The following is a 22,494-nucleotide window of genomic DNA, read 5'->3' as shown; positions in this document are numbered from 1 at the left end:
ATTTCTTCCATCAGTATTGTTTTTAGTTTGTATATTCCGTAGACCCAGCATTTTCTCTCAACGTTTGAGTTTGGTCTATTTGTTTTGTCAGAGGTACAGGGGCGCTCTACTATAATAGAACATCTCTATGACAGCACAGAAGTGATTTTAAGAATTTGTTGCGAAATTGTGAGTCTCTTACAAGTTTGAACTGAACACACGGGACACCAGTTGAATAGCTCAAATAATGAAAAATAGAAGACCTAATTTTGAACCATGAGGAACACTACTAATATAACTAATGACGTTGAACAAATTACTACTGAGTGTATGTGAAGTTAACATATAGCCAAAAAGAAGAGGACTTAAAGGGGTGCTTTGAGGAATGCCTCAGTTATATACATCTCAAGTTTGGACCCCAGTGTTCAATGTTTGCTAACAAGGTTAAAATATCAATGCAAGTTTCTTCCCATAGGATTACTGTGGTTCAAGATCTTCTATAAAACTGAGCACTCTTGTGTTTTTAGGAATCTGCTACAAAAATGTTTGTCCCCCAAGATTTGAACGGAACCTCGGGGCCAGCATGGTATCATTCCTGTTCTGGATTTGGCCCCCGTGCAGGCAATAGCCCTAGTGTAGTGCAAGGGTTAGCAAATCACAGCTCTTTAACCTTCTTATTGTATAAGTAGTTTTATATTTTACGACTTACTGTAAGGCAGTGAACGCGTCAACGCAAAGTTCTGACTGAGAATTGGGTGAGCGCAAGGAAGGCAGGGGAAATGGAGGGGTAGCCTGTGTCTGTCTTTGTGCGGCCTGAGACAGGAGAGATAGCAGTAAGTAGCTTACTGTAAACTAATAATACATCAGTGGCGTGCGGTGAGGTTCATGTCTGGTGAGGCACTGACTTCATCACAGTCAGATTTACAAACATATGAACCCTAAAGAGTATCTTATTCACCATGTGATTGGCAGCAGTTAACGGGTTGTGTTTAAAAGCTCATACCAGCATTCTTCCCTGCTTGGCACTCAGCATCAAGGGTTGGAATTGGGGGTTAAATCACCAAAAATTATTCCCGGGCACAGCGCCGCTGCTGCCCACTGCTCCCCTCACCTCCCAGGGGGTGAACAAGGGATGGGTCAAATGCAGAGGACACATTTCACCACACCTATTGTGTGTGTGACAATCATTGGTACTTTAACTTAACTTTACACTTACAAACTGTAGCATCCACACAAAAAAAGCACATTTAATAAAAAAAAACGTTATTATGGTCTTACCTTTACTTATAAGTGCGGGAGCAGTGGTGTTCATGTTGGAAGAGTTGTGAATGAATGAAATATGAAATCCGCGCTGCCGTCTGCAGGTGTACCTAATGTTGTGTCCCTGTTCACGGCCCCTACGGCGCGCCGCGCAAGCATTGTTGTTTTTGCACTTTTTGGCTTCTTGTTAAGTGACTTTTTTTGGGTGGATTCGGTCTTGCACGTGGAGGGTTTGGGTGTGGGCTTTGGTTGGTGTGGCCGCGGCGCTCCCGTCGGGGGTGCATTCTGCGGCGGAAGTGCTTGGCACCAGGAGGCGGGGTTATGAGACGAGCCTCCAGTTTTATGATCGCTCAGCACAAGAAATACGTTATACACATACAGTTGTTGACAAAATACACTGTACATTATATACCTCAGCTAACTAAACTATGGAAATGTATAATATAATTCATATAGCAATACGGTCTCACTGCACAGCAGGCCAGCATTTAGCCGAGTCATTGCGCACAATCCATGTTGAGGCACAAATCAGTGACGTGCCTCAACTGGCTGCTGATCACCGCACCGTCTCTTCTCAGTATTTGAACGGCAAATGTGAAAATAAAAATAAAAATAATCTAAAACTGGTGAAGTTAAATGGAAAATAACTTTAGTATAATCACTGGATACATATAACAATTTAATTATTATTTTTTCTTTTTACTTTTTTTTTTCTTTCCATGATGGCAGGTGAGGCCGTGCCTCCCCTGCCTCTAGTGACGGCACGCCACTGTAATACATCATTCAAAAAGAAAAATCTGAGAAGAAAATAAGAGTTGGATTCTGCCTGGACAGATTCCTTACCATGTAAACCACAAAAAATACATTGTTGGAAGGCTTATCGGGGCATTCAATCAATCACAACTGGACTGTTTATTTTGTCTTAGAAGACGTTTTGTTTTGCCTCTCATCGGAGCAGACTTCATCAGTTCATACTGACAGACTTAAATTGGTCTGATCTACCTGGATGAATGAAAACATCCATAGACAATGTTAAAAACATCTTCAAAACATTTTTTTTTTTTTTAAATGTGTTTTGTTTTTTTTCTCTCTCAAAGTAGGCCAACACATTTGTACCAGTGGTCACCCTGCAGACTTTCCACTTCTTCAGTGGAAGATAGGCAAAAAAAGAGGTATTTTGCTACTAGTATAGTGGTCGACTGCTGTGCCGGTAGCGTGGATTCAGTCCCTACTCAATGACCGTGTTAATGGTTGTCTGTTTCTGTATGCACCCTGCGACTAAATGGTGACAGTTCAGGGTGTATGTGCAATCATATTCAATTAGAGCTGGGCAATATGGAAAAGTAAAACAATATCAACATTTATCACGCTTTGAATGAAATCACTGCTTTAAAAGGCACATTCCTAAAAGGTAACATGTTGAAGACATCAAGTATTTTTTACTTAATATATTTTCTGACGGGTTAATGGTAACAGATGTACTGAACAACATGATACGACCATTTCAGAAGAATAAAGAGGGTGCATATATTTAAACTAGGGATGTTCCGATCAAGAATTTACTCTGCCGATTCTGATCATCCATGAGGGACATCGGTTGATACCAACACCGATCACGATTTATGTATTACTGGCTTACAGTAAGCCAATTCATCGATATCCGTCACATGCATTACCTGTGAATTTTTCAAATGCATTTATTCTGAGTATGACAGTGTAACAATGTCAACACAATATTTAAAGTAGTTCCTTAATCTATCGTATTACATACAATTGTTTGAGCAAAACAAAGCCAATATTACACAATAAGTAAACATAAGCAAAAACTACTACCTACGACTCATTTATATCATTTGGTTTTTGCTCTCAAAGTCCTTCTGTGTACAGGCATATATTTTCTGAATTGGTAAACATTAACAAAATATATATATATTTTAAGAAAATAAAAATATCTACCTAACTACTCTAGTATCGACTGTATAGTGATACTATCATTGGTATCAACACCATTAATTTATGGATCAATCCTCCCTCTTACGTGTTGTGTACTGACTGACAATGCTGACACCAACAGTTGTTGGTATATTATTTTCTCTCTAGACCAGGGCTGGCCAAACTGCGGCTCGCGAGCCTCGTGCAGCTCTTTGGCTGGTTTCATGTGGCTCTTAACTCTATCAATAAAAAATAAATAAAAAAATCTATTAGTGCCTACGAGGTGTAGACGCGACAAACTCTTTGATGTCGGAGGCCCACGTTGCCGTGTTACTGTACTGTAGTATATCTACTGTCCCTGGCGTTCGCCGGGACGAAAAACACTACATTTCCCAAAATGCAGCACGACCGAGACACACGGCCGCTTCATTGACTTCCGCTCAGTACAAAGAGGCTGTTTGCTCAAAATCTAGCTTGTAAAACACTGTGGCGTTCAACACGCGGCCTCTTCTATATCGGCCGTGATCGTGATCATCACGAAAAAAAAAGGAAATACTTGGATTACAATACTCGGATTACTTTTTTCGCCCGGCTTAAGCCGGTTTGAGTTGCACATAAGAAGAAGAAGAAGCCAAAGCCGGTTTGAGTGACGTCAAACGTGCATGTCCGTGAGATCACAGTAGTAAACAATTTGTGACAAATTCGCTCTCAAAATGGCAGGAAAAAAAACCCTGAAGAACACAGGACATTTTAACAGTGTGGGAGAGTTTATATTTTTTTGTTGAACGTAATGGCAAGCCATTCTGCCTTATATGTCAGGCGTCATTTCAAAGCTTCAAATCTTCAGCGTCACTTTAGCTCACTCCAAGCTAACATCGACCAGGAATTTCCAAAAGGGACAGAACTTCGCAAGCACAAGTTGGCCACTTTGAAAAGTCAGGCAGAAAAGCAGAAACATCCATCCACCCATTTTCTACCGCTTGTCCCTTTTGGGGTCGCGGGGGGTGCTGGAGCCTATCTCAGCTGCATTTGGGCGGAAGGCGGCGTACACCCTGGACAAGTTGCCACCTCATCGCAGGGCCAAAAGCAGAAACAGTTTTTCCAAAATTTACGAAGCACTCCGAGACCATAACGCTTGCATCATATCAACTGGCTTGGAACATTGCACAGGCTAAAAAGCCATAAAATGAAGGGGACTTTGTTAAAAAATGCCTCAGTGACGCTTTTGAAATCTTGTCTCCTGAAGACGACAAACTATAGGGTATCAGAAGTCCAACTGTCCCACCACACTGTTGAATGCAGAATATTGGACATTAACACGGCTATTGAATCACAGTTGCACTCTGACCTTCAAGCATGTGAGTATTTTAGTGTCGCATTGGATGAGAGTTGTGACATACAAGACAAGCCTCAGTTGGTAATATTTGCACGGTCTGTGTCAAACGATTGTGTGATAAACAGCCCTTTGAGACACTTGTGATTTAGGGCTATATAAATAAACATTGATTGATTGATTGATGATAAAAGAAGAACTCCTTGATATTGTGCCATTAAAAGTCAGAACCTGTGGCATAGATGTGAAAGAAACAATGATGGCTGCATTTGCAAAAGCAAATCTGCCCATACGGAAACTAACTGCAATAGCTACAGATGGAGCACCAGCCATGATCGGATCTGTGAATGGGCTTGTGGGGCTGTGCAAAGCTGACGAAACATTTCCAGAGTTTTGGAATTTCCACTGCATTATCCACAGGGAGTAACTCGTGTCTAAATCATTGAATTTAGACAACGTCATGAAGCCCGTGTTGGAAATCGTCAACTACATCCGCACACATGCACTTAACCACAAGCAATTCAGGAATCTTATCGCTGAGCTGGACCAAGGGCTTCCAGATGACCTGCCGCTGCACTGCACTGTGAGGTGGCTGTCAAAAGGTAAGGTACTCTCTCTCTTTTTTGAGCTTTTGGATGTTGTGAAACTGTCCAAACCACTGTGTCAAACCTGTTAAAGAACTGGTTTAGTTCATTGACCCTCTCTTTGTCTCCGTCCACCCTCCTACCCCCCGACGGTTTGAGGCCGGTGATGGTCTGCATACCTCTCCAAACCGCCTTCATGTTGTTGTCCTTCAGCTTCCCTTCCAGTTCTCCTTGGCCTCCCTGAGTTTGGTCTGCAGCAGCCCCTGAACTCTTTTCACCGCCTCCCTGTTACCAGCATTGAATGCCCTCTTCTTCTCATTCAGTAGGGCTTTGATGCCCTTGGTCACCCACGGCTTGTTGTTTGGGTAGCAGGTGACCGTCCTTGATGGGACATTTAAGTCAACACAGAAGTTGATAGTCTGTGATGCACTCTGTGAGCCTGTCAATGTCCTCTCCATGAGGCTCCATGAGCACCTGCCAGTCAGTTACCTCAAAACAGCCCTGTAGTGTCTCTTGGACCTCTTCTGACCACCTTCTCACTGTTTCTTTGGTCATAGGCTGTTTTTTGACCAGAGGCACATAACAGGGGTTGAGGTAAACAAGGTTGTGGTCTGACCGGCCCAGCTCTGGTAGTGGTATGGAGCTATACGCATCCTTGATGTTTGCGTACAGCATGTCCAGGATCTTATTTCCTCTGGTGTGGCAGCTGACATACTGAGTGAAGTTGGGTAGTGATTTGTCCATAGTAACATGGGTAAAATCTACCGAGATGAGTATGAGAGCTTTCGGGTGCTTGGTTTGTAGTCTGGCTATCGAGCTGTGGATGATGTCACTGGCAGCTGCAGCGTTAGCAGAGGGGGGGATGTATACTGCCACCGCGATAGCATGCGGAATCTCCCTGGGCAAATAACATGGTCTGAGTCCTACAGCTAACATCTCTATATTCGGGTCACAGTGGCGCTCTTTTATTGTGATATGACCGGGATGGCAATATTTCTTGTTAATAAACAAAGCAAGCCCCCCTCCTTTCCGCTTGCCGTTGGTTCGGTCCCGGTCAACGCGCACCGTTTGAAACCCGTTTATAGAGACGTTACTATCCGTAACATCGTCGTGCAGCCACGTCTCGGTAAAACACATTGGGCTACACTCACAATATTCTTTCCGACTAGCGGCAAGCACCGACAACTCATCCATTTTATTTGCCAGAGACCGCACGTTACCCATGACGACGGAAGGAAGATATGGTTTATATCTCCTTCTCTCCCTCCTCGCTTCAGCCCTCTTCTGTCTCGAGCGTCTCCCTCGACAGCCACGAGCACCTCCATAAGTCCTTTTTAGCTCCTCCGGGATCTGGTTAGTTAGCGCCGGGTCCGTTAGCTGGATGCTAATAACTGGTGTCGCTAACAACTGTTCCCTGGTGTAGATAAAAGGAGCCTCTCCACTGTTGTCCGTCTGAGCTCTTCAGTAGCGTCCCCACCGTCAGTAGGACGAACAAAACACTTCTAAACTGCATGTTTAGAAGGGCACGACTAGATAGAAAGTAAATGTAGAGTAAATGTAAAAATATTAAAAAGTACAAAGCGAAGACAAAGATGGAGCGAACTGCAGCAGCGGCCGTCTAGATCGACGCATGCGCTCATGCTTTGAGTGTGAGTGTCACGCAATTCAACCCATTCTCATGCCACACGCAACATTTCTTCCATTCACTAATCTATATTTATTTTTTTCATAATAATACACTTTTTTTCCTTGCGACATGTCGTAGTTCGAACTGATTGATCGACCAAAATAACCAATCTCAGACCAATCTATACGTTTTTATGCCTAAATCTAGACAAACACAGAAGGCACCAGGCAATGTAAACCAATCAGAAGCAACGTTAGGCAGGTCTTGTCGTCTCTATCTTTCACATACACTTTAGCACAAAGTTGTCAAATTGGCGACTTTCTCACTAAATTTTGTATCTTTCCTACTCCCCTTAGTGACTTTCTTTCTCAAAAGCAACTGGCGACAAATCTAGCGACTTATTTTGGATGTAATATGTCCTCAGCGTACAAGCGGAAGCTGAGCTTTTCCTCACAGGCGGTCCACAGTCTACTGGATACCTGCTCTTAAGACAACTGGTACTGAAAAGTACAACGGAATGTGTTTTAAGTGCAATGACAATAAAGTTTAATTCTAGTCAGAGCAGAGAGGAGACACATATCCACTCTGTGCAAAGCTGCCACTGTTTATGCCTTGGTTTAAAGTGTGAGATTAATGTAAATGTATCATCACTGTCACGCTTCAAATAAAAACAAACCTATCGTTCATATTAATGAGCCAGTCAATACAATTTGGTTCGTTCGTGAATATCACAACCCTTCAGTCTTTTTATGAAATTTGATACTCTAACATTTAATGATGTAGAACAAAGAAAAAACAACTAAACTAAGAGTCAACAGAAGAAAATTCATTTGCAGTTCTAGTCATAATTTGCATTTTTTAAATTCACTTTTTATGTCTCCCACTGTTATTTCTCTCTCTAACAGCATCCATTGTAATCAATTGTGCTAATGAGCCAATGATGCATACTTGCCAACCCTCCCGAATTTTCCAGGAGACTCCCGAATTTCAGTGCCTCTCCCGAAAATCTCCGGGGACAACCATTCTCCCGAATTTCTCCCGATTTCCAGCCAGACAGCAATATTGGGGGCGTGCCTTAAAGGCACTGCCTTTAGCGTCCTCTCTCACCTGAAAAGGAGACTATTATATATGTCTCCGTTATCCATAGGTTTATCTATAACCCATAAAGTAGGCAGGCACGGAGCTATTTCTCAGCATGTTTATTCCAGCCGGCACGTTAATACACTGACACACAACATCCGGATTCCCATCATGCATTGTTTCAAAACTACGGCAAGTAGTAATGTCCAAAAACATAACAGAGACGAAGCAGAAGAACGAAGAAGAGACAGTCATGGCCCGAGACAAAGATGGCTATGCTGATAGCTGCAATCAACATCCCATTCTCATTTGCGGATGTTTTCAACAAATCCGTGAAGGTTATGTTCCCGGATTCAGAGATTGCTCGCCAGTACTCAAATGGCAGAACAAAGGCTACTCAAATAGTGAAAGGTAAGTGTTTTTTTGTTTTTTTTAAGTAAGCAGAAAGTACAGTACAGTTAGTAGAACAACTGTGTTTTCATATATATATATATATATATATACATACACACACACACACACACATATATATAAGAAATACTTCAATTTCAGTGAATTCTAGCTATAAATATACTCCTCCCCCTTAATCCCACTCCCGCCCACTCCGCCCCCGCCCACCTCAACCCCCCCCCCCCCCCCCCCCCCCCAATCTCCTGAATTCGGAGGTCTCAAGGTTGGCAAGTATGCATCTATCATCTAACAACTTTTATGACAGTCAATTTCTAGTTTCCTTACTGAGGAGTTGGCAACACTGGAAGATGAAGAGAGAACAGAAGAGATTGAGGACAGAGATGTAGAAGAGATACAAATTGAGAACACAGAGGCAGAAAATGAGAAACAATGGAGATGATTTCAATTTCTAATTTCTGGTTAATTAGGAGGCCACAGTGCAGGGAGAGCTGCTGGAGGTGAGGACATCAGTCCCAAGTAGGGATGTCCGATAATGGCTTTTTGCCGATATCTGATATTCCGATATTGTCCAACTCTTTAATTACCGATAACGATATCAACCGATACGGATATCAACCGATATATGCAGTCGTGGAATTAACACATTACTATGCCTAATTTGGACCTCCATGTATGGTGAAGATAAGGTACTTTTTAAAAAAAATATTAAAATAAGATAACTAAATTAAAAACATTTTCTTGAATAAAAAAGAAAGTAAAACAATATAAAAACAGTTACATAGAAACTAGTAATTAATGAAAATGAGTAAAATTAACTGTTAAAGGTTAGTACTATTAGTGGACCAGCAGCACGCACAATCATGTGTGCTTACAGACTGTATCCCTTGCAGACTGTATTGATATATATTGATATATAATGTAGGAACCAGAATATTGAAAGAAATGGGGGGAGGGAGGTTTTTTGGGTTGGTGCACTAATTGTAAGTGTATCTTGTGTTTTTTATGTTGATTTAATAAAAAATAAATAAAATAAAATTTAAAAAAACGATACAGATAATAAAAAAACCGATACCGATAATTTCCGATATTACATTTTAACGCATTTATCGGCCGATAATATCGGCAGGCCGATATTATCGGACATCCCTAGTCCCAAGTATAAATCAATGTTAAAAAAGAGCAAATCTGTATTCAATCAATCAATGTTTATTTATATAGCCCTAAATCACAAGTGTCTCAAAGTATTAAAAAAAGGCCACTTTTATTTTCAAATGCATCATGACATTAAAGCCTCATTCTTGTCATTTTCTGAAACTAGGCAGCCCTGATAGTGTGGCGACACTACCCTAAATTAATAATAATAATCTCTATTAAAGCAGATAAATGGCATTTCTTAATATTTTAAGTATCGTTATCAAGCATTAGGATGGGGTTAAACATGTTATTAGACATTATAAGCTAAATTGCTAGTTGTTAAGCCAACGGAATAAATAGGTGTTTTGTAAAGTTTAAAAAGTGAAAATGGAACCACTTGCAGAAGAAAGTAAACAGCTGTTAAAAGGAAATTGAGAAATAGATTAATAGGAGTTAGAGACAGGATATTTACAACAACTGCTGGGTGTGTCAGCATTGTCACGGCCAGAAGTACACGACATGTAAGAGGGTGGATCGACTCATAAATTGGTGGTGTTGACATCAAGGGTAATATCAGTACACGATCAATACTATAGTGGTGAGTGTGATTTTTTTTATTTATTACAAATTTACAGAATAATTCCCTGGACACAGGAACACTTTGGGGGCGAAAATGATTTGAATGAGTGACAAATAGTAGTTTTTGAATTTGTTTAGTTATTTTGTACAATTGACTTTGTTTTGCTCAAACAATTGTATGTAACAAAAGAGAATAAGGAATATGTTTCAATAGTGTTAAACTGTCAAGAGCACTCACATATAAATTGACAAATTTACAGTTAATGCATGTGATCTGTATCAGTATTGACCAATCTCACTCATCTATAATCGGAATAATCCCGTAGTTTGTCGCTCTATCGAAATTGTCTTGTAGTTGTATTGTGGAAAAATTATTTTGCGATATACAGTATATTTTTTTAATCGTTTTATCGCCCAGCCCTACATTCAATACCTTTTTCTATTAGATCTGATGTTGGGAATACACAAGACATGTATGCATCAAATGAGAATTTTGATCCAGCTGGTCTAAGTACAAAACAACTAAAAACACAAAATATCGACTTTCTACTCCAGTGGTACCTAACCACTGGTGTATAATGTGGAAGGTTGTGTCTGGTTGCAGATATGAGACTGGATGTGGCATAAAAACACTGTCTGGTTCAGACAAGGGATTTTATCACCTTTTTAAGATTACCTGGAGCAACACATTAGTGCAAGGTTTATACAATAAACAAACCAACAATGATGCTTACTCTAATTTAAACACAATTGATTTGTCTCTCTAAATGCTACACAAAGTGGAATAATATTGAATATTGACAAAATATGCATTACACTATTCAAAAATGTTTACACAAACCCTGCAATGCAAAACACTTCGGAATATAGTGAATATGAGCAATAAAGCTATAATATCACTTTCTGCATCACAAGCAGGTTACTGTCTCTACTGTAAGTAGGCCATGTTGTTGGGGGCAAGGTAATCATTTAAACAGAGAACAGGAGGGTCCCCAACATCTTGAACAATAAATAACTGCCATTTAAATGCACACAGTATGTGCAGGTGTACAATTTTTTTTTTATCGTGACAGCATTCTGACTTACAGTATGTACATATCATATATTTCAAATAGTCAACTAAAGTTCCTTCATATTTAAAGTACATCATATATTAGTGTACCTAAAGACAAAACTAGTAGGTGTATCCATCATCACCATTCTTTGAGGGTTAAAACAGTAGCATTGAAGGGAGCATCTCATTCTGTTAAAGAAGCTCGTGTGAGGTAAAAAAATAACAAAACCTTCACTCATAAAGTCTTTTTTACTTGCATTCGGTTTTAAAAAACAACCTCTGACCTTCATAAAGGCGACGTTAAAAATAAAACCCTGACAATATCTGAATGCAACCATCGTACGGCGTTGCTCTTCCACAGACCCAGTTAGAGTATCTAAAGGTGTAAGGAGTTCAGAAAGGTATTTTACCTTTTCCAAAGGCTTTGAGGAACCACAGAGAGTGGAGAGGAGGAATAAGGTTGGTCAAGAAAAAGTACAGGATCACTTTCCACACCAAGAACCAAATCTCACCGGAATTCATACATGAAATTCCTTAAAAAGCAGGTTCGCCAAATACAAAAATATGCTGCCATGGTCCATGTAGCTTTCTTCAACAGCAGCAAAGTTTCACTGATCGGCACAAAAGATGAGGACAGGAGTCTGGGCTAGCTCCCTCTTCTGATTCTCAGCCAAGCCCTTCTGGCCTCTGAAACAGGACACAAACTGATTAGAAGGTGAGTTGCAGAATATTTACTTTACTGGAGGGCTGCCAAAATACTTGTGTGATTAGTCACAAAACAATATCGCATTAATCATGGCAGATTAATCACGCAATTTATTTTGACTGTACATGCTCCTTTACCTTAACAGTTACCTAAAAGCAGGTTGCTATACACTCAGTGAACGCCAGTGCAAAGATTTGTGAGGAGATTCCGACTTGTGTGCTTGCTGGCAAATTTCACTTCAAAATAAACTCCAATGAGACTTTTGATTAAACTGTTAGCAAGTGTCGAGCAGATAAATTACATGCAGTAATGTAAAACATTTAAATAATTTTCTTGTATGACATTCTGACAGTAAAATTGCATTTGTGTCCAAATATTGGGGCCTTTTTTTCTAAGTTAATTTAATTATGCAAATAAGTAATAACCTGTGATTAATCATGATTAATCTGAATACAATAATCATTTGACAGCACTAATTCATATTCATATTGTAATAATTTATATTAAGGGGATGTTAAAATGTCAGGAGTCAATTTTATTAAGCTGTGACAATTCTATAGAGGCTAGGCGGGGCCGCGTTCTACCTGTGAACGTTTTCCATGGCTGCTACTTCAGCAAGTGCAGCTAGACTGAAGAAGGCCGGTAGCTCATGAGTTTCAGAGCTCATCTCCGCCGGTCTCGAATTATTGTAGCATCCTTGTTCATGGCATAAAGTCAGTTGGGGTAATGGCTTCTTCTCCTGCACCTGGTTTCGATCTGCAATTTTGTCATGGGCATTGAAAAAAATTTAAGTAAATCAGAAAACTCTTGACAATGAATTACTTAAAGCATGCTAATATAGCATTGGGTCAGTATGTTTTTTTACAGTCTGCCTGCAACATTTTAGTCCAGGGGTGTCCAAATTATGGCCGGCGCGTCCATCCTTAAAATCTGGCCCACAGGACGCCTCAAAATTATTTTAGATAACATTTAAGATGATCCACTGCATGCGTAACCTCCTCTGTAGGCAAATGTGAGTAATGTTAGGCAACAACCGTGTCACATAAATTTATACAGTATGTAGCAAATGCCAAACAACCTTTCCCGCTTATAGTGCAAATAAACAAAAGAGAGGCAATAATGAGAGGTATAGCAGATTAGTCTCGCTTAACAAGTGGCTGGCTAGTTTATGTAGAGAACTAACCTTTATTGATAATTGTCCCTCTTTCTGGGGCAAATCGAGCTTGCTCAGGAGGGACGGCCTTCACCCTAACCAAATAGCGCCATCACTCAATCTAAAAACATTGATTCCTACTACACTAGTGCAAGCTCGGACACAGGCACATAGCAACTGTTAGCCCGGGTGAAGAGTCAGTTAAGCTAGAACTAACCAGCGCCAGGCTGGAAAATTCTGCACATATAGCATTTCTCGTAGAATAATACATGACTCACACAATGTTTGTTCTGTAGTGGCTGTGCTAGAAACATGCATTTTACTGAGGTAGCAAAGTATGAAGCCCTAAATCTGTTGCAGCACCAAGCAAATAATCTCAAATTCCCCACCATATCAATTCCTAGTGTGATCAAAATAATTCAAGGCGCAGCACGCGAAATAGACTTAACGTTATTAATATCAGTACTACGGATACCATCAACAAAAATACCTCAAAACAGCCCGCTACCTATAATATGGGCTTTTAAACATCAGATCGTTGCCTCCCAAAGCGCTATTAGTTAATGAGGTCATTAGAAACAACAATCTTAACATTAATGGTCTCAGTGGAACTTGGCTAAAACCAGATTAATTTTTTCCACTTAACGAGGCATCGCCTCTTAACTATACGAGTGCATATATTGCCCGTTGCCTTAAGGGGTCGCTGTTATCTATCGCCCCCCTAGGCCCTATTCAGACTTTATCAGCAAATGTTCAGAGTTTGTTGCTAATCTAGTGACACACGCAGATAATATAATTATCATGTGGGATTTTAATATCCATATGAATACCCCGTCAGACCCTCTGTGCGTGGCGCTCCAGACTATAATTGATAGCGGTGGTCTTATACAAATGATAAATGAACCCACGAATCGCAACGGTAATACGATAGATGTAGTCCTTGTCACCACCTCCAAAGTTATGGTACTCCTGTACACGGAAGTACCTCCCAGTAGATCCACCCACTCGGCTGATGACATTATGCAATTCTTTGCATAATGTACAAATTTGCACAAATTTAACTAATTAGAAAAGAAGATTAAAGATAGCGCATCCCAGCTCCAATTGGGTTCTATTAACACAGATACGAATGTACTGTATATACGACAGATATTGAGCTCCAAAATAATCTCTCTTTTTGAAGAAATAACATTAGAGGAACTCTTGTGACTTGTAAATGAGACAAAACAAACATGTTTACTTGACCCACTTCCGGGGAAACTTATCAAGAAGCTGTTTGTAATATTAGGACCATCAGTGCGAAATATTAACTTATCACTTTCCTCTGGCACTGTTTTCCTAGCATTCAAAACAGCGGTTATTCACCCTCTGCTCAAAAAACCTAACCTCGATTCTGACCTCATGGTAAACAACCGGCCGGTGTCCCACCTTCCCTTTATCTCGAAAATACATGAAAACATTGTTGCACAGCGGCTAAATGAATACTTAGCATCTAACTATCTCTGTAAACACTTTCAGTCTCGTTTCAGGGCAAGTTACTCTACTGAGACTGCCCTCGCAAAAATGACTAATGATCTATTGCTAACTATGGATGCTGATGCGTCATCCATGTTGCTGCTACTTGATCTCAGCGCTGCTTTTGATACCATCGATCATAACATTCTATTAGCACGTATCAATGTATGCCAGACTTAGCCTTTTCTTGGTTTAACTCCTATCTTACTGACAGAATGCAATGAGTCTCCCATAACAATGTGATCTCGGAGTATGTTAAGGTAACGTGCGGTTCGGTTCTTGGCCCTGCACTCTTCAGCATCTATATGCCGCTGCTTGGTGACATCATACGCAAATACGGCGCTAGCTTTCACTGTTATGTTAATGACACCCAACTTTACATGCCCCTAAAGCTGACCAACACGCCAGATTATAGTCACCTGGTGGTGTGTCAAAATGAAATCAAACAATGGATGTCGAATCAAACTGAAGTTGTCCAGTATCTCTTCTTTGTTTGACAAAGTCAATCCTTCAATATGTGGGATTATCTGTACTACAAATATGGATAATAACTTGATAAGTCAAGTCAGGATTTTTTAGTTTTGCCATGAGCGCGTTCACACAAAAGTGGCAGGGGTTAGCAGCAGACGACCAGCAAAGCAATTTACCTTACTTGGAAATAATAATGTATTACAATGAATATGACAAATGCAAACATATGCTGTTGGAAACATATTTAAAGTTCTGAATGCAGGAGTGAAGGCTGTCAGAAAAACAAGGTGTCACATACAGCAGCAGCTTTGCATGCAGTTGCAATTCCAAGGCATTAGAAGGCAGTAGTGTATTATGAGGTGCCGAATGTAAAAGTTCAGTCACACTTTATCTAGCAGATATATTTCTCATATTTAGCTCACTTTTCTCACATTTAGTTCATTTTCATCATATTTAAGTTAAATGTTGACTCTAAATCAGTGGTTCTTAACCTGGGTTCGATCGAACCCTAGGCGTTCGGTGAGTCGGCCTCAGGGGTTCGGCGAAGCTTCCGCCGCGGAGGTCAATACACACCCGACTCATTGTGTAAATAAAAACGTCTCCCTATCGGCGTATCATGGATACCCTCAAACAATGTTCCCTCTAATTTTCAATATGCGTGAGCAAACGCAAAAACTCCTTGAGCATTCAGTGGAGCACATGTGAGCGACGTCAGACACGCACATGCACTGTGGCCACACCAGCAGCACACCTGTCCCAAACCTGACTAAATAACAAATTAAATGTTGTATTATTATAATCAAATGACAGCTGTCATTCCAATAAGATTATTTTCTAATATAAGTGTTTTGGCCCATTTACAATGACAATAACACAAAATATTGTTTTTCATGAGCTGTGTACTAGTATTGTATGTCTGGGTGGAAAACGAAGAAAAAGGAACAGACTTTGCTATGAAAATAAATACATTATTTTATTTTATCATTTATCATTTAAAATGACATGAGAGTGGCACTTGCCAAGGTGAAGCCACGCATATCTGAACTGGTCTCTCAAAGGCAACAGCAGAAGTCACACTGATTTGCAGGTGTGTAATTTATTGTGAGTTCATGCACTGTGTTGGTTTTGTTCTTTAAACAAGGTGATGTTCATGCACGGTTCATTTTGTGCACCAGTAAAAAAACATATAACTTTGCCTTGAATTTGAATTTTTTAAAATTTTTAACTAAAGAAGGGTTCGGTGAATGCGCATATGAAACTGGTTGGGTTCGGTACCTCCAAAAAGGTAAGAACCACTGCTCTAAATATTGTATCTAAATGTTGAATCTGAATTTGAATCTAAAATCTAATATCTAAAACTAAATCTTAAATCTAAATGGTAAATCTAATTTTTAAATCAAAACATTAAATGGAATGTTAAATCGAAATGTTAAATCTAAATCTAAATGTAAATCGAAATGTTAAATCGAAATGTTACATCTAAACCTAAATGTTAAATGTAAATATAAATGTTGAATGTAAATCTCACAATTAAGACATATTCTTTAGAACCAATCCAAAGCTAGCCATCAGCTGGCGTCACAATTTCACAACATGATCGCGTTGTTTACAGCAATGTAATGTTCAGATCTGACACAATCATGAAGTAACAGAGCAGCGAAATGATGAATGGCACATACAAATAGAAATAGGTGTGTTCATGTAGACTGCCTCGGTGTAACAATCAATTCCAATCATTGTCAAACACTGAAGTGAAGCGATTAGATGTTTAAGCGTCTTGTCTTTATGCAAAAAATGTTTAAACTTCATTGGCATTAATTTGTCATTAACGATCTCTCATGTTTATTTCTTCTGCAGTACGAAAGATGTAGGAGTGTCGTGCACTGAGAGGCAGAGATGTGGGCGAGGTTTTGCGGCTAAGATTGATGGAATATTGATATTCTATGAATATTCATTGTGAGATTTAGAGCTCACAATTACATTTAAAATTTTGATTTAAAATTAAAATGTAACATTTGGGTTTAGATTTAACATTTAGCGCTCACATTTAGATTGAAGATTTACAATGAAGATTTAGATTTAATATTCAGATTCAACATTTATACTTAAGTTTAACATTTAGGTTTGGATTTAAGATTTAGCGCTCACATTTAGATTTAAGATATAAATTCAACATTTAGATTTAACATTTAACAGTCACATTTAGGTTTAAGATATCATTTAAGATTTAGATTTGCCATTTAGCTTTACATTTAGGTTTAACATTTAGATTTAAGATTTATATTTAGAATAAACATTTAGATTTAACATTTTACGCTCATTAAATTTAAGATATGAGCTAAAAGTGAGAAACGTGTGTTAAGTGTGAGAAAAGTGTGTTAAATGTAAGAAGAGTTAAAAGTGAAAAAAGTGAGCTAAATGTGAGAAATATATCTGCGAGAAAAGTGAGACTGAACTTTTACATTCGGCACCCAATAGTGTATAGCCTCCTGAGCATTAATAAATGTGTAATTTTTAATGGTACAGCATTATTGACAGGAACAACGGAATAGATGATGGATATGTTAAATACAAAAATAAAAATTTAAAAAAAGCAAACAATTGTCATTTTATGGGCTGTTCATCATGTGTCATTGTAAACATACGACGACCCGAGATGAGAAACATGAGACAATCCCTCAAACAGTCTTCAACTTTTCTCATGAAAATCATGGTGGAAATCAAAATGATTCGCCCAATCCTAGCAAATCCTTGTTTTTAATTCTTGCTGTATGACTATTTGCGCTGATGTGCACAAACTGTCAATGAACGGTAAGGTCCTTTTCAGAGACAACCAGTGGGCGAAGCTTTTATTGGGTCTGATCTATTATTGGTCAGTGGGCGGTACTTTTATTGACTCTAACCTTGTTTTCAGGTACACGTTAACTCCAACGCATAAATTACTGCGGTGATGTATCCTGCCTTAGGATAACCGGGATCTAGCACTGCATATCCTGATTTAAATCATCACATTTATTCTGGATAAAGAGAAATCCTGCTTCATATTACAGGCCTCAAATCTCATTAGTGTGGAAGTAACATATTGTTTAAAGAAGGTCCCGTCGACAAGATTGAAAGTCGATTAGCAAACAAAACAGGATTCGTCATTTAAAAAAAAGGATTTACAACTAAAAAAGAAGACACCATCAAAACTTTAAGAAATGTAAACTGAAACATATTGTTTCATTAAAATATTTTTTGGATTTGTAAACAAAACAAATACTTTGGTTAAAAAAAAAAAGTTTTGTTTGCAAATCTTTTGCATTAAATGACCCCAATTTCTCTCCATAGTATTGCCAACCCACAAATAAGCTTACAGAACATGCAAACTCTACAAAGATGTTCCACAACAGATTTCAACCTGGATCAGCCAACAGTGAGGCAGTGCAAACCACGATGGCTTTAAGTGTTTGTGAATGTGTCTGCCTGAAACTCCAAATCTTCCAAATATTATTGCCAGGGTGTGCAGCAAGGTCAAAGGTCCCATTGTAGTGCACTAGTGAGCAACTGTTTTACCACTTGTATGACATGCAGTAGAATCTCTGGAAGCCAGTCAAAATATTTTGACTGGGTTAAAAATGGCTTGTTTTAAACTATTACTACTATGACTTATGGGTTCATAAATAAAAGTTCCACGGTACTTAAAAAATGACAAGGAAGTAATTGAAGGCGACGGCTCACCCATTTGTAAAGCTTGCCAAAAGAAAGTTGTGGAGAAAAAGTCTACACGTTTAATTTAGTGTAGCTTTACACATCAAAGTTAAAAAAAAAAAGTAGCAATGATTGTCACACTAGGTGTGGTGAGATTATCCTCTGCATTTGACCCATGACCCTCACCCCCTGGGAGTTGAGGGGAGCAGTGAGCAGCACCGGTGGCCACGCCCGGGAATCATTTTTGGTGATTTAACCCCCAATTCCAACCCTTGATGCTGAGTGCCAAGCAGGGAGGTAATGGAAGGTAAGACATAATAACCGAGTAAATTAGGTCAGTGGCAAGTTACTTCATGAAGAATTATGTTGGTAAAGAAAATATAAATATTGTCAATTACAATCAGTAGTTTAGCATTGAGTCAGTTCAGGTTAAAAAACAGCAACAGGGACTCCTGTCAAAGGGTTCATTCAATGACAATTTAACGTTAGAGATTGCTTCTTCCGGTTTGTGTTGAATAAACAATAGTCATTATAAGTTAATATAGCAAATGTAAAACACTAACATGACAAAAATATGTCATGGGATCTAATTATGTGTGGACCAGTTATTATTAAAATAGCATGAAATAGCCATGTATCCATTTTTCTACCGCTTGTCCCAATTCGAAATAGATTATCCAAAATGAATAAACAGGCTTGGATGACAGCAGATGACAATAACACTTGAGTGTATTAGTATTACTTTAATGGTACAATTAATTAATAAATGTATTCATTATTTCGCACTGTTATGTTATTATTTGGATTGGGGGAATTTGATTTTGGATGAATTTTGATATTTCCGACAGTATAAATTTTGTTGGGAAATTATTCAATGCATAATAATCGAGGCAATCTTGAAAACGTGATTATAATCGTACAGCCAAAATCTATAATCGTCGCATCCCTACTAATACTACGGCCGCACGCTGCCCTCGTGGTTAGCAAGTCGGCCTCACTATCTGAAGATTCAGAGTTCTATTTTGGAGCATCTCTGTGGAGTTCGCATACAACCTTGTGTGGTCTAAGCTCCTTAGACAATTAGGAACATGCAGTAAGGCAGGTGAGATGATGGAAGATTTAAAACAGTAATTACCATAACACTTACCCTCAAACAGAGATACACTGCTTTTTGTCATGCGCAGCAAGTGTGTGATCTTAGTCTTCCTTGCCTTCCTCTTTTGGCTACCAACAAGCATGTCCACACCTGTGGTGCCCTGCACATCTGGGCACATGGCATTGGCCGCAAAAGATTTGTCTTTCGAAACGGAAATCAATGTAGTGGAATCCTTCTGTCCAACTGCTGTAAAAAGGGGCTCATTAGAACCTTCCATTTGACCGCTACACAAATGCAGTAATTCATAATGAATAACTGTGTTTCAATCCTCTGAACAAGGTGCAAGGTCACTACTGATAGTTAACAATTATGGAATTGTTGTGTACACTAACAATTTGACAGTATGCAACAAATTAACCTGTTGGAATCAAGTCAATTGCTTGATGTTTTTATGTTTAAACAGGGATACCAACATCAATATTCTAGGTTACATTTTTCTACTACACCTGGTTTCTTCTTTGAGTGTTTGTGCTTCCTAATAATCTTGTGGAATGAAGTCTTTTTCTGTGATGGTCCTAATAGAGAACAACCAAACGAAAACAAACAAAACAAGAACATGGAAATGCGATGTTATGGACAAAATGTCACTGATAACAAAATAAAAACAAGACTGCTTCTAAACAACACAAAGGTGGAGAATATGCATTTATAAATTGAGCAATGGATGAGTTGGGAGAACACTAGCAAAATCTTCAAAACATTTCCTCACCTTTGCCTGGTTTGGAAGTTTCCTCCTGGGTAGAAGAGCAATCAATCTTCTTCCTCTTTGTGACAACAAACCCCTTCTTATCAAATGTGTTTGGGTTATACTGCGGCAGGCTGTTAAACTTCTTTTCAAATTCTTCTTCAAGTTGTCTGATAAGGTGAGATCAGAGTTTACATTAATGACCATATAACCAATGGGGAAACACAGCAATGAGCAGCTGGACATTTTTTTAACAGAGTTTCATTAAGCAGAGTCAGATACATGTTTTATTTTTTATTTTTCTGACTGCAGTATATTACAACAATTGGATTATAAAATTAATGTAACAATAAGCAAAAATTAAGTAGATTGGAACTTTGCCAGTTCGATCCTAGTTTATCAATGGCTTAGTCAGTATCCCTTTTTGGTATGACAAAACAGACTTTTAACTGGACAATGTTTGGGCCTAAAAGATGAATGTTGAGGTATAGTGGCAATTGTTGGGGCATAGGGGATGTATTTAAACCACTCACGTATCTCATGCATGTTGCTGCATGAGATACAAAATAAAATTATTTAAAGACCCATTTTACTTCCTCTGCCATCCTGTCAACTCGCACTTGATGACTTTTTAAGTGCTTGTACATTGCAGCGGTGCTGCTGTAAATAAAAGTATTTTTTAAGGGCCTGTTCCTACAGTAACGTTTAAGTTTCGTTTTGCATCAGGTTGAATAAATAAAAGCGTTCGCACGGTGTCTTATCAAGAATGATCACTGGGTGAATATTATGTAATACAATGCCTCGCCACAGCTGGCGCTGTCAGCAGACACAGACAGAGCACCGGACTTCCTCCTCGTGTCAATAGTTAAATCACTTAAGTCCATGTCAGTTTACAAACAAGTTAATGAAAGTCTGGAACAAGTACAGACATGTTGGGGATTCTGAGCATCGGAAACTTGGGGATGGATCAGTAGCAGGCAATCACCGCCACCGGCTATCAATCAATGTAGCAGTGATATGACAGATGAAGATTCTTCATCCACTAAAACTTGCCTCATTCTACAGCTCCCCTCGAATGTGCTCATACCAGTTTTAGTTTGACTCTTGGAGTAGGCAATTAAAGCAGAGATTTGATTCTGGTATGTTTATCCATCCATCCATTTTCTACCGCTTATTCTCTTCGGGGTCGCGGGGGGCGCTGGAGCCTATCTCAGCTACAATCGGGCGGAAGGCGGGGTACACCCTGGACAAGTCGCCACCTCATCGCAGGGCCAACACAGATAGACAGACAATTCACATTCACATTCACACTCACATTCACATACACACTAGGGACCATTTAGTGTTGCCAATCAACCTATCCCCAGGTGCATGTCTTTGGAGGTGGGAGGAAGCCGGAGTACCCGGAGGGAACCCACGCAGTCACGGGGAGAACATGCAAACTCCACACAGAAAGATCCCGAGCCCGGGATTGGACCCCAGACTACTCAGCACCTTCGTATTGTGAGGCAGACGCACTAACCCCTCTGCCACCGTGCTGCCCTCTGGTATGTTTAATCATACTTAAATCTTGATGTGCTACTTGTTATGCTAGATCAGAGCTAGCTAACATGATGTAACTTTCAATGTGTTAAGTTATGATGCATAATCTTCGTGATGGTGTGTCGTTCATATTTCCTAACAGTGTTTGCAATGAGGTGATAAAACATTCTACCGTATTTTCCAAAATATAAGACGCAATTTTTTTCCCCAGCTTTGAACCCCGCGGCTTATACCAAGGTGCGGCTAATCTATGGATGTTCTTTGTTAACGGCTAAATTATGGAGTGTATTAAGCAAAGAAATCAAACAATGTACTAAAATGATTCACTTGAAGAAACCGTTCAAACCCGAAGTGTTTACAAAGCACTCGTTCTTCTGGTGGCCCCAGCTTGACATCATGGTAGTATTTAAAATAATATGACGTGTATTAATATTATTGTGTATGCGTCTCTACTGAATGTCCAGCTGGTAGATGATGACATGGTTTTGTTGCAATTGTGCTAAATTGTAGTAACAACATTGCAATCACATCTTTTTTGTTTATCATTGTTGTTGTTGTTGACACCTGTTGCATGCCTCCTCTCTATTTTGTGATCGCCTGACC

General features: G+C 39.3%; 1 protein-coding gene across 3 annotated transcripts in view; it reads right to left on the bottom strand.

Annotated features, from left to right (window-relative positions):
* Positions 1-10,959: 10,959 nt before the first annotated feature.
* The window catches only part of LOC133650704 (HMG box transcription factor BBX), a 44,793-nt gene continuing 33,258 nt past the window's right edge, over positions 10,960-22,494 (bottom strand). For 2 of the 3 annotated variants that reach the window (XM_062048267.1, XM_062048266.1), the window contains exons 9-13: positions 20,374-20,519; positions 20,111-20,179; positions 19,656-19,850; positions 12,264-12,435; positions 10,960-11,660 (exon numbers count right to left, since the gene is read on the bottom strand). In XM_062048267.1, coding sequence (XP_061904251.1) covers positions 11,582-11,660; positions 12,264-12,435; positions 19,656-19,850; positions 20,111-20,179; positions 20,374-20,519 — 661 coding nt within the window. In that variant the 3' untranslated portion in view covers positions 10,960-11,581. The remainder of the gene's footprint in view (positions 11,661-12,263; positions 12,436-19,655; positions 19,851-20,110; positions 20,180-20,373; positions 20,520-22,494) is intronic. The other variant, XM_062048268.1, reaches the window with a different exon arrangement.

The sequence above is a fragment of the Entelurus aequoreus genome, linkage group LG05 (assembly GCF_033978785.1).
Source record: "Entelurus aequoreus isolate RoL-2023_Sb linkage group LG05, RoL_Eaeq_v1.1, whole genome shotgun sequence".
Classification (NCBI taxonomy): domain Eukaryota; kingdom Metazoa; phylum Chordata; class Actinopteri; order Syngnathiformes; family Syngnathidae; genus Entelurus; species Entelurus aequoreus.
Note: the sequence above shows the minus strand (reverse complement) of the source record. Positions and strands in the feature narration are given on the sequence as shown.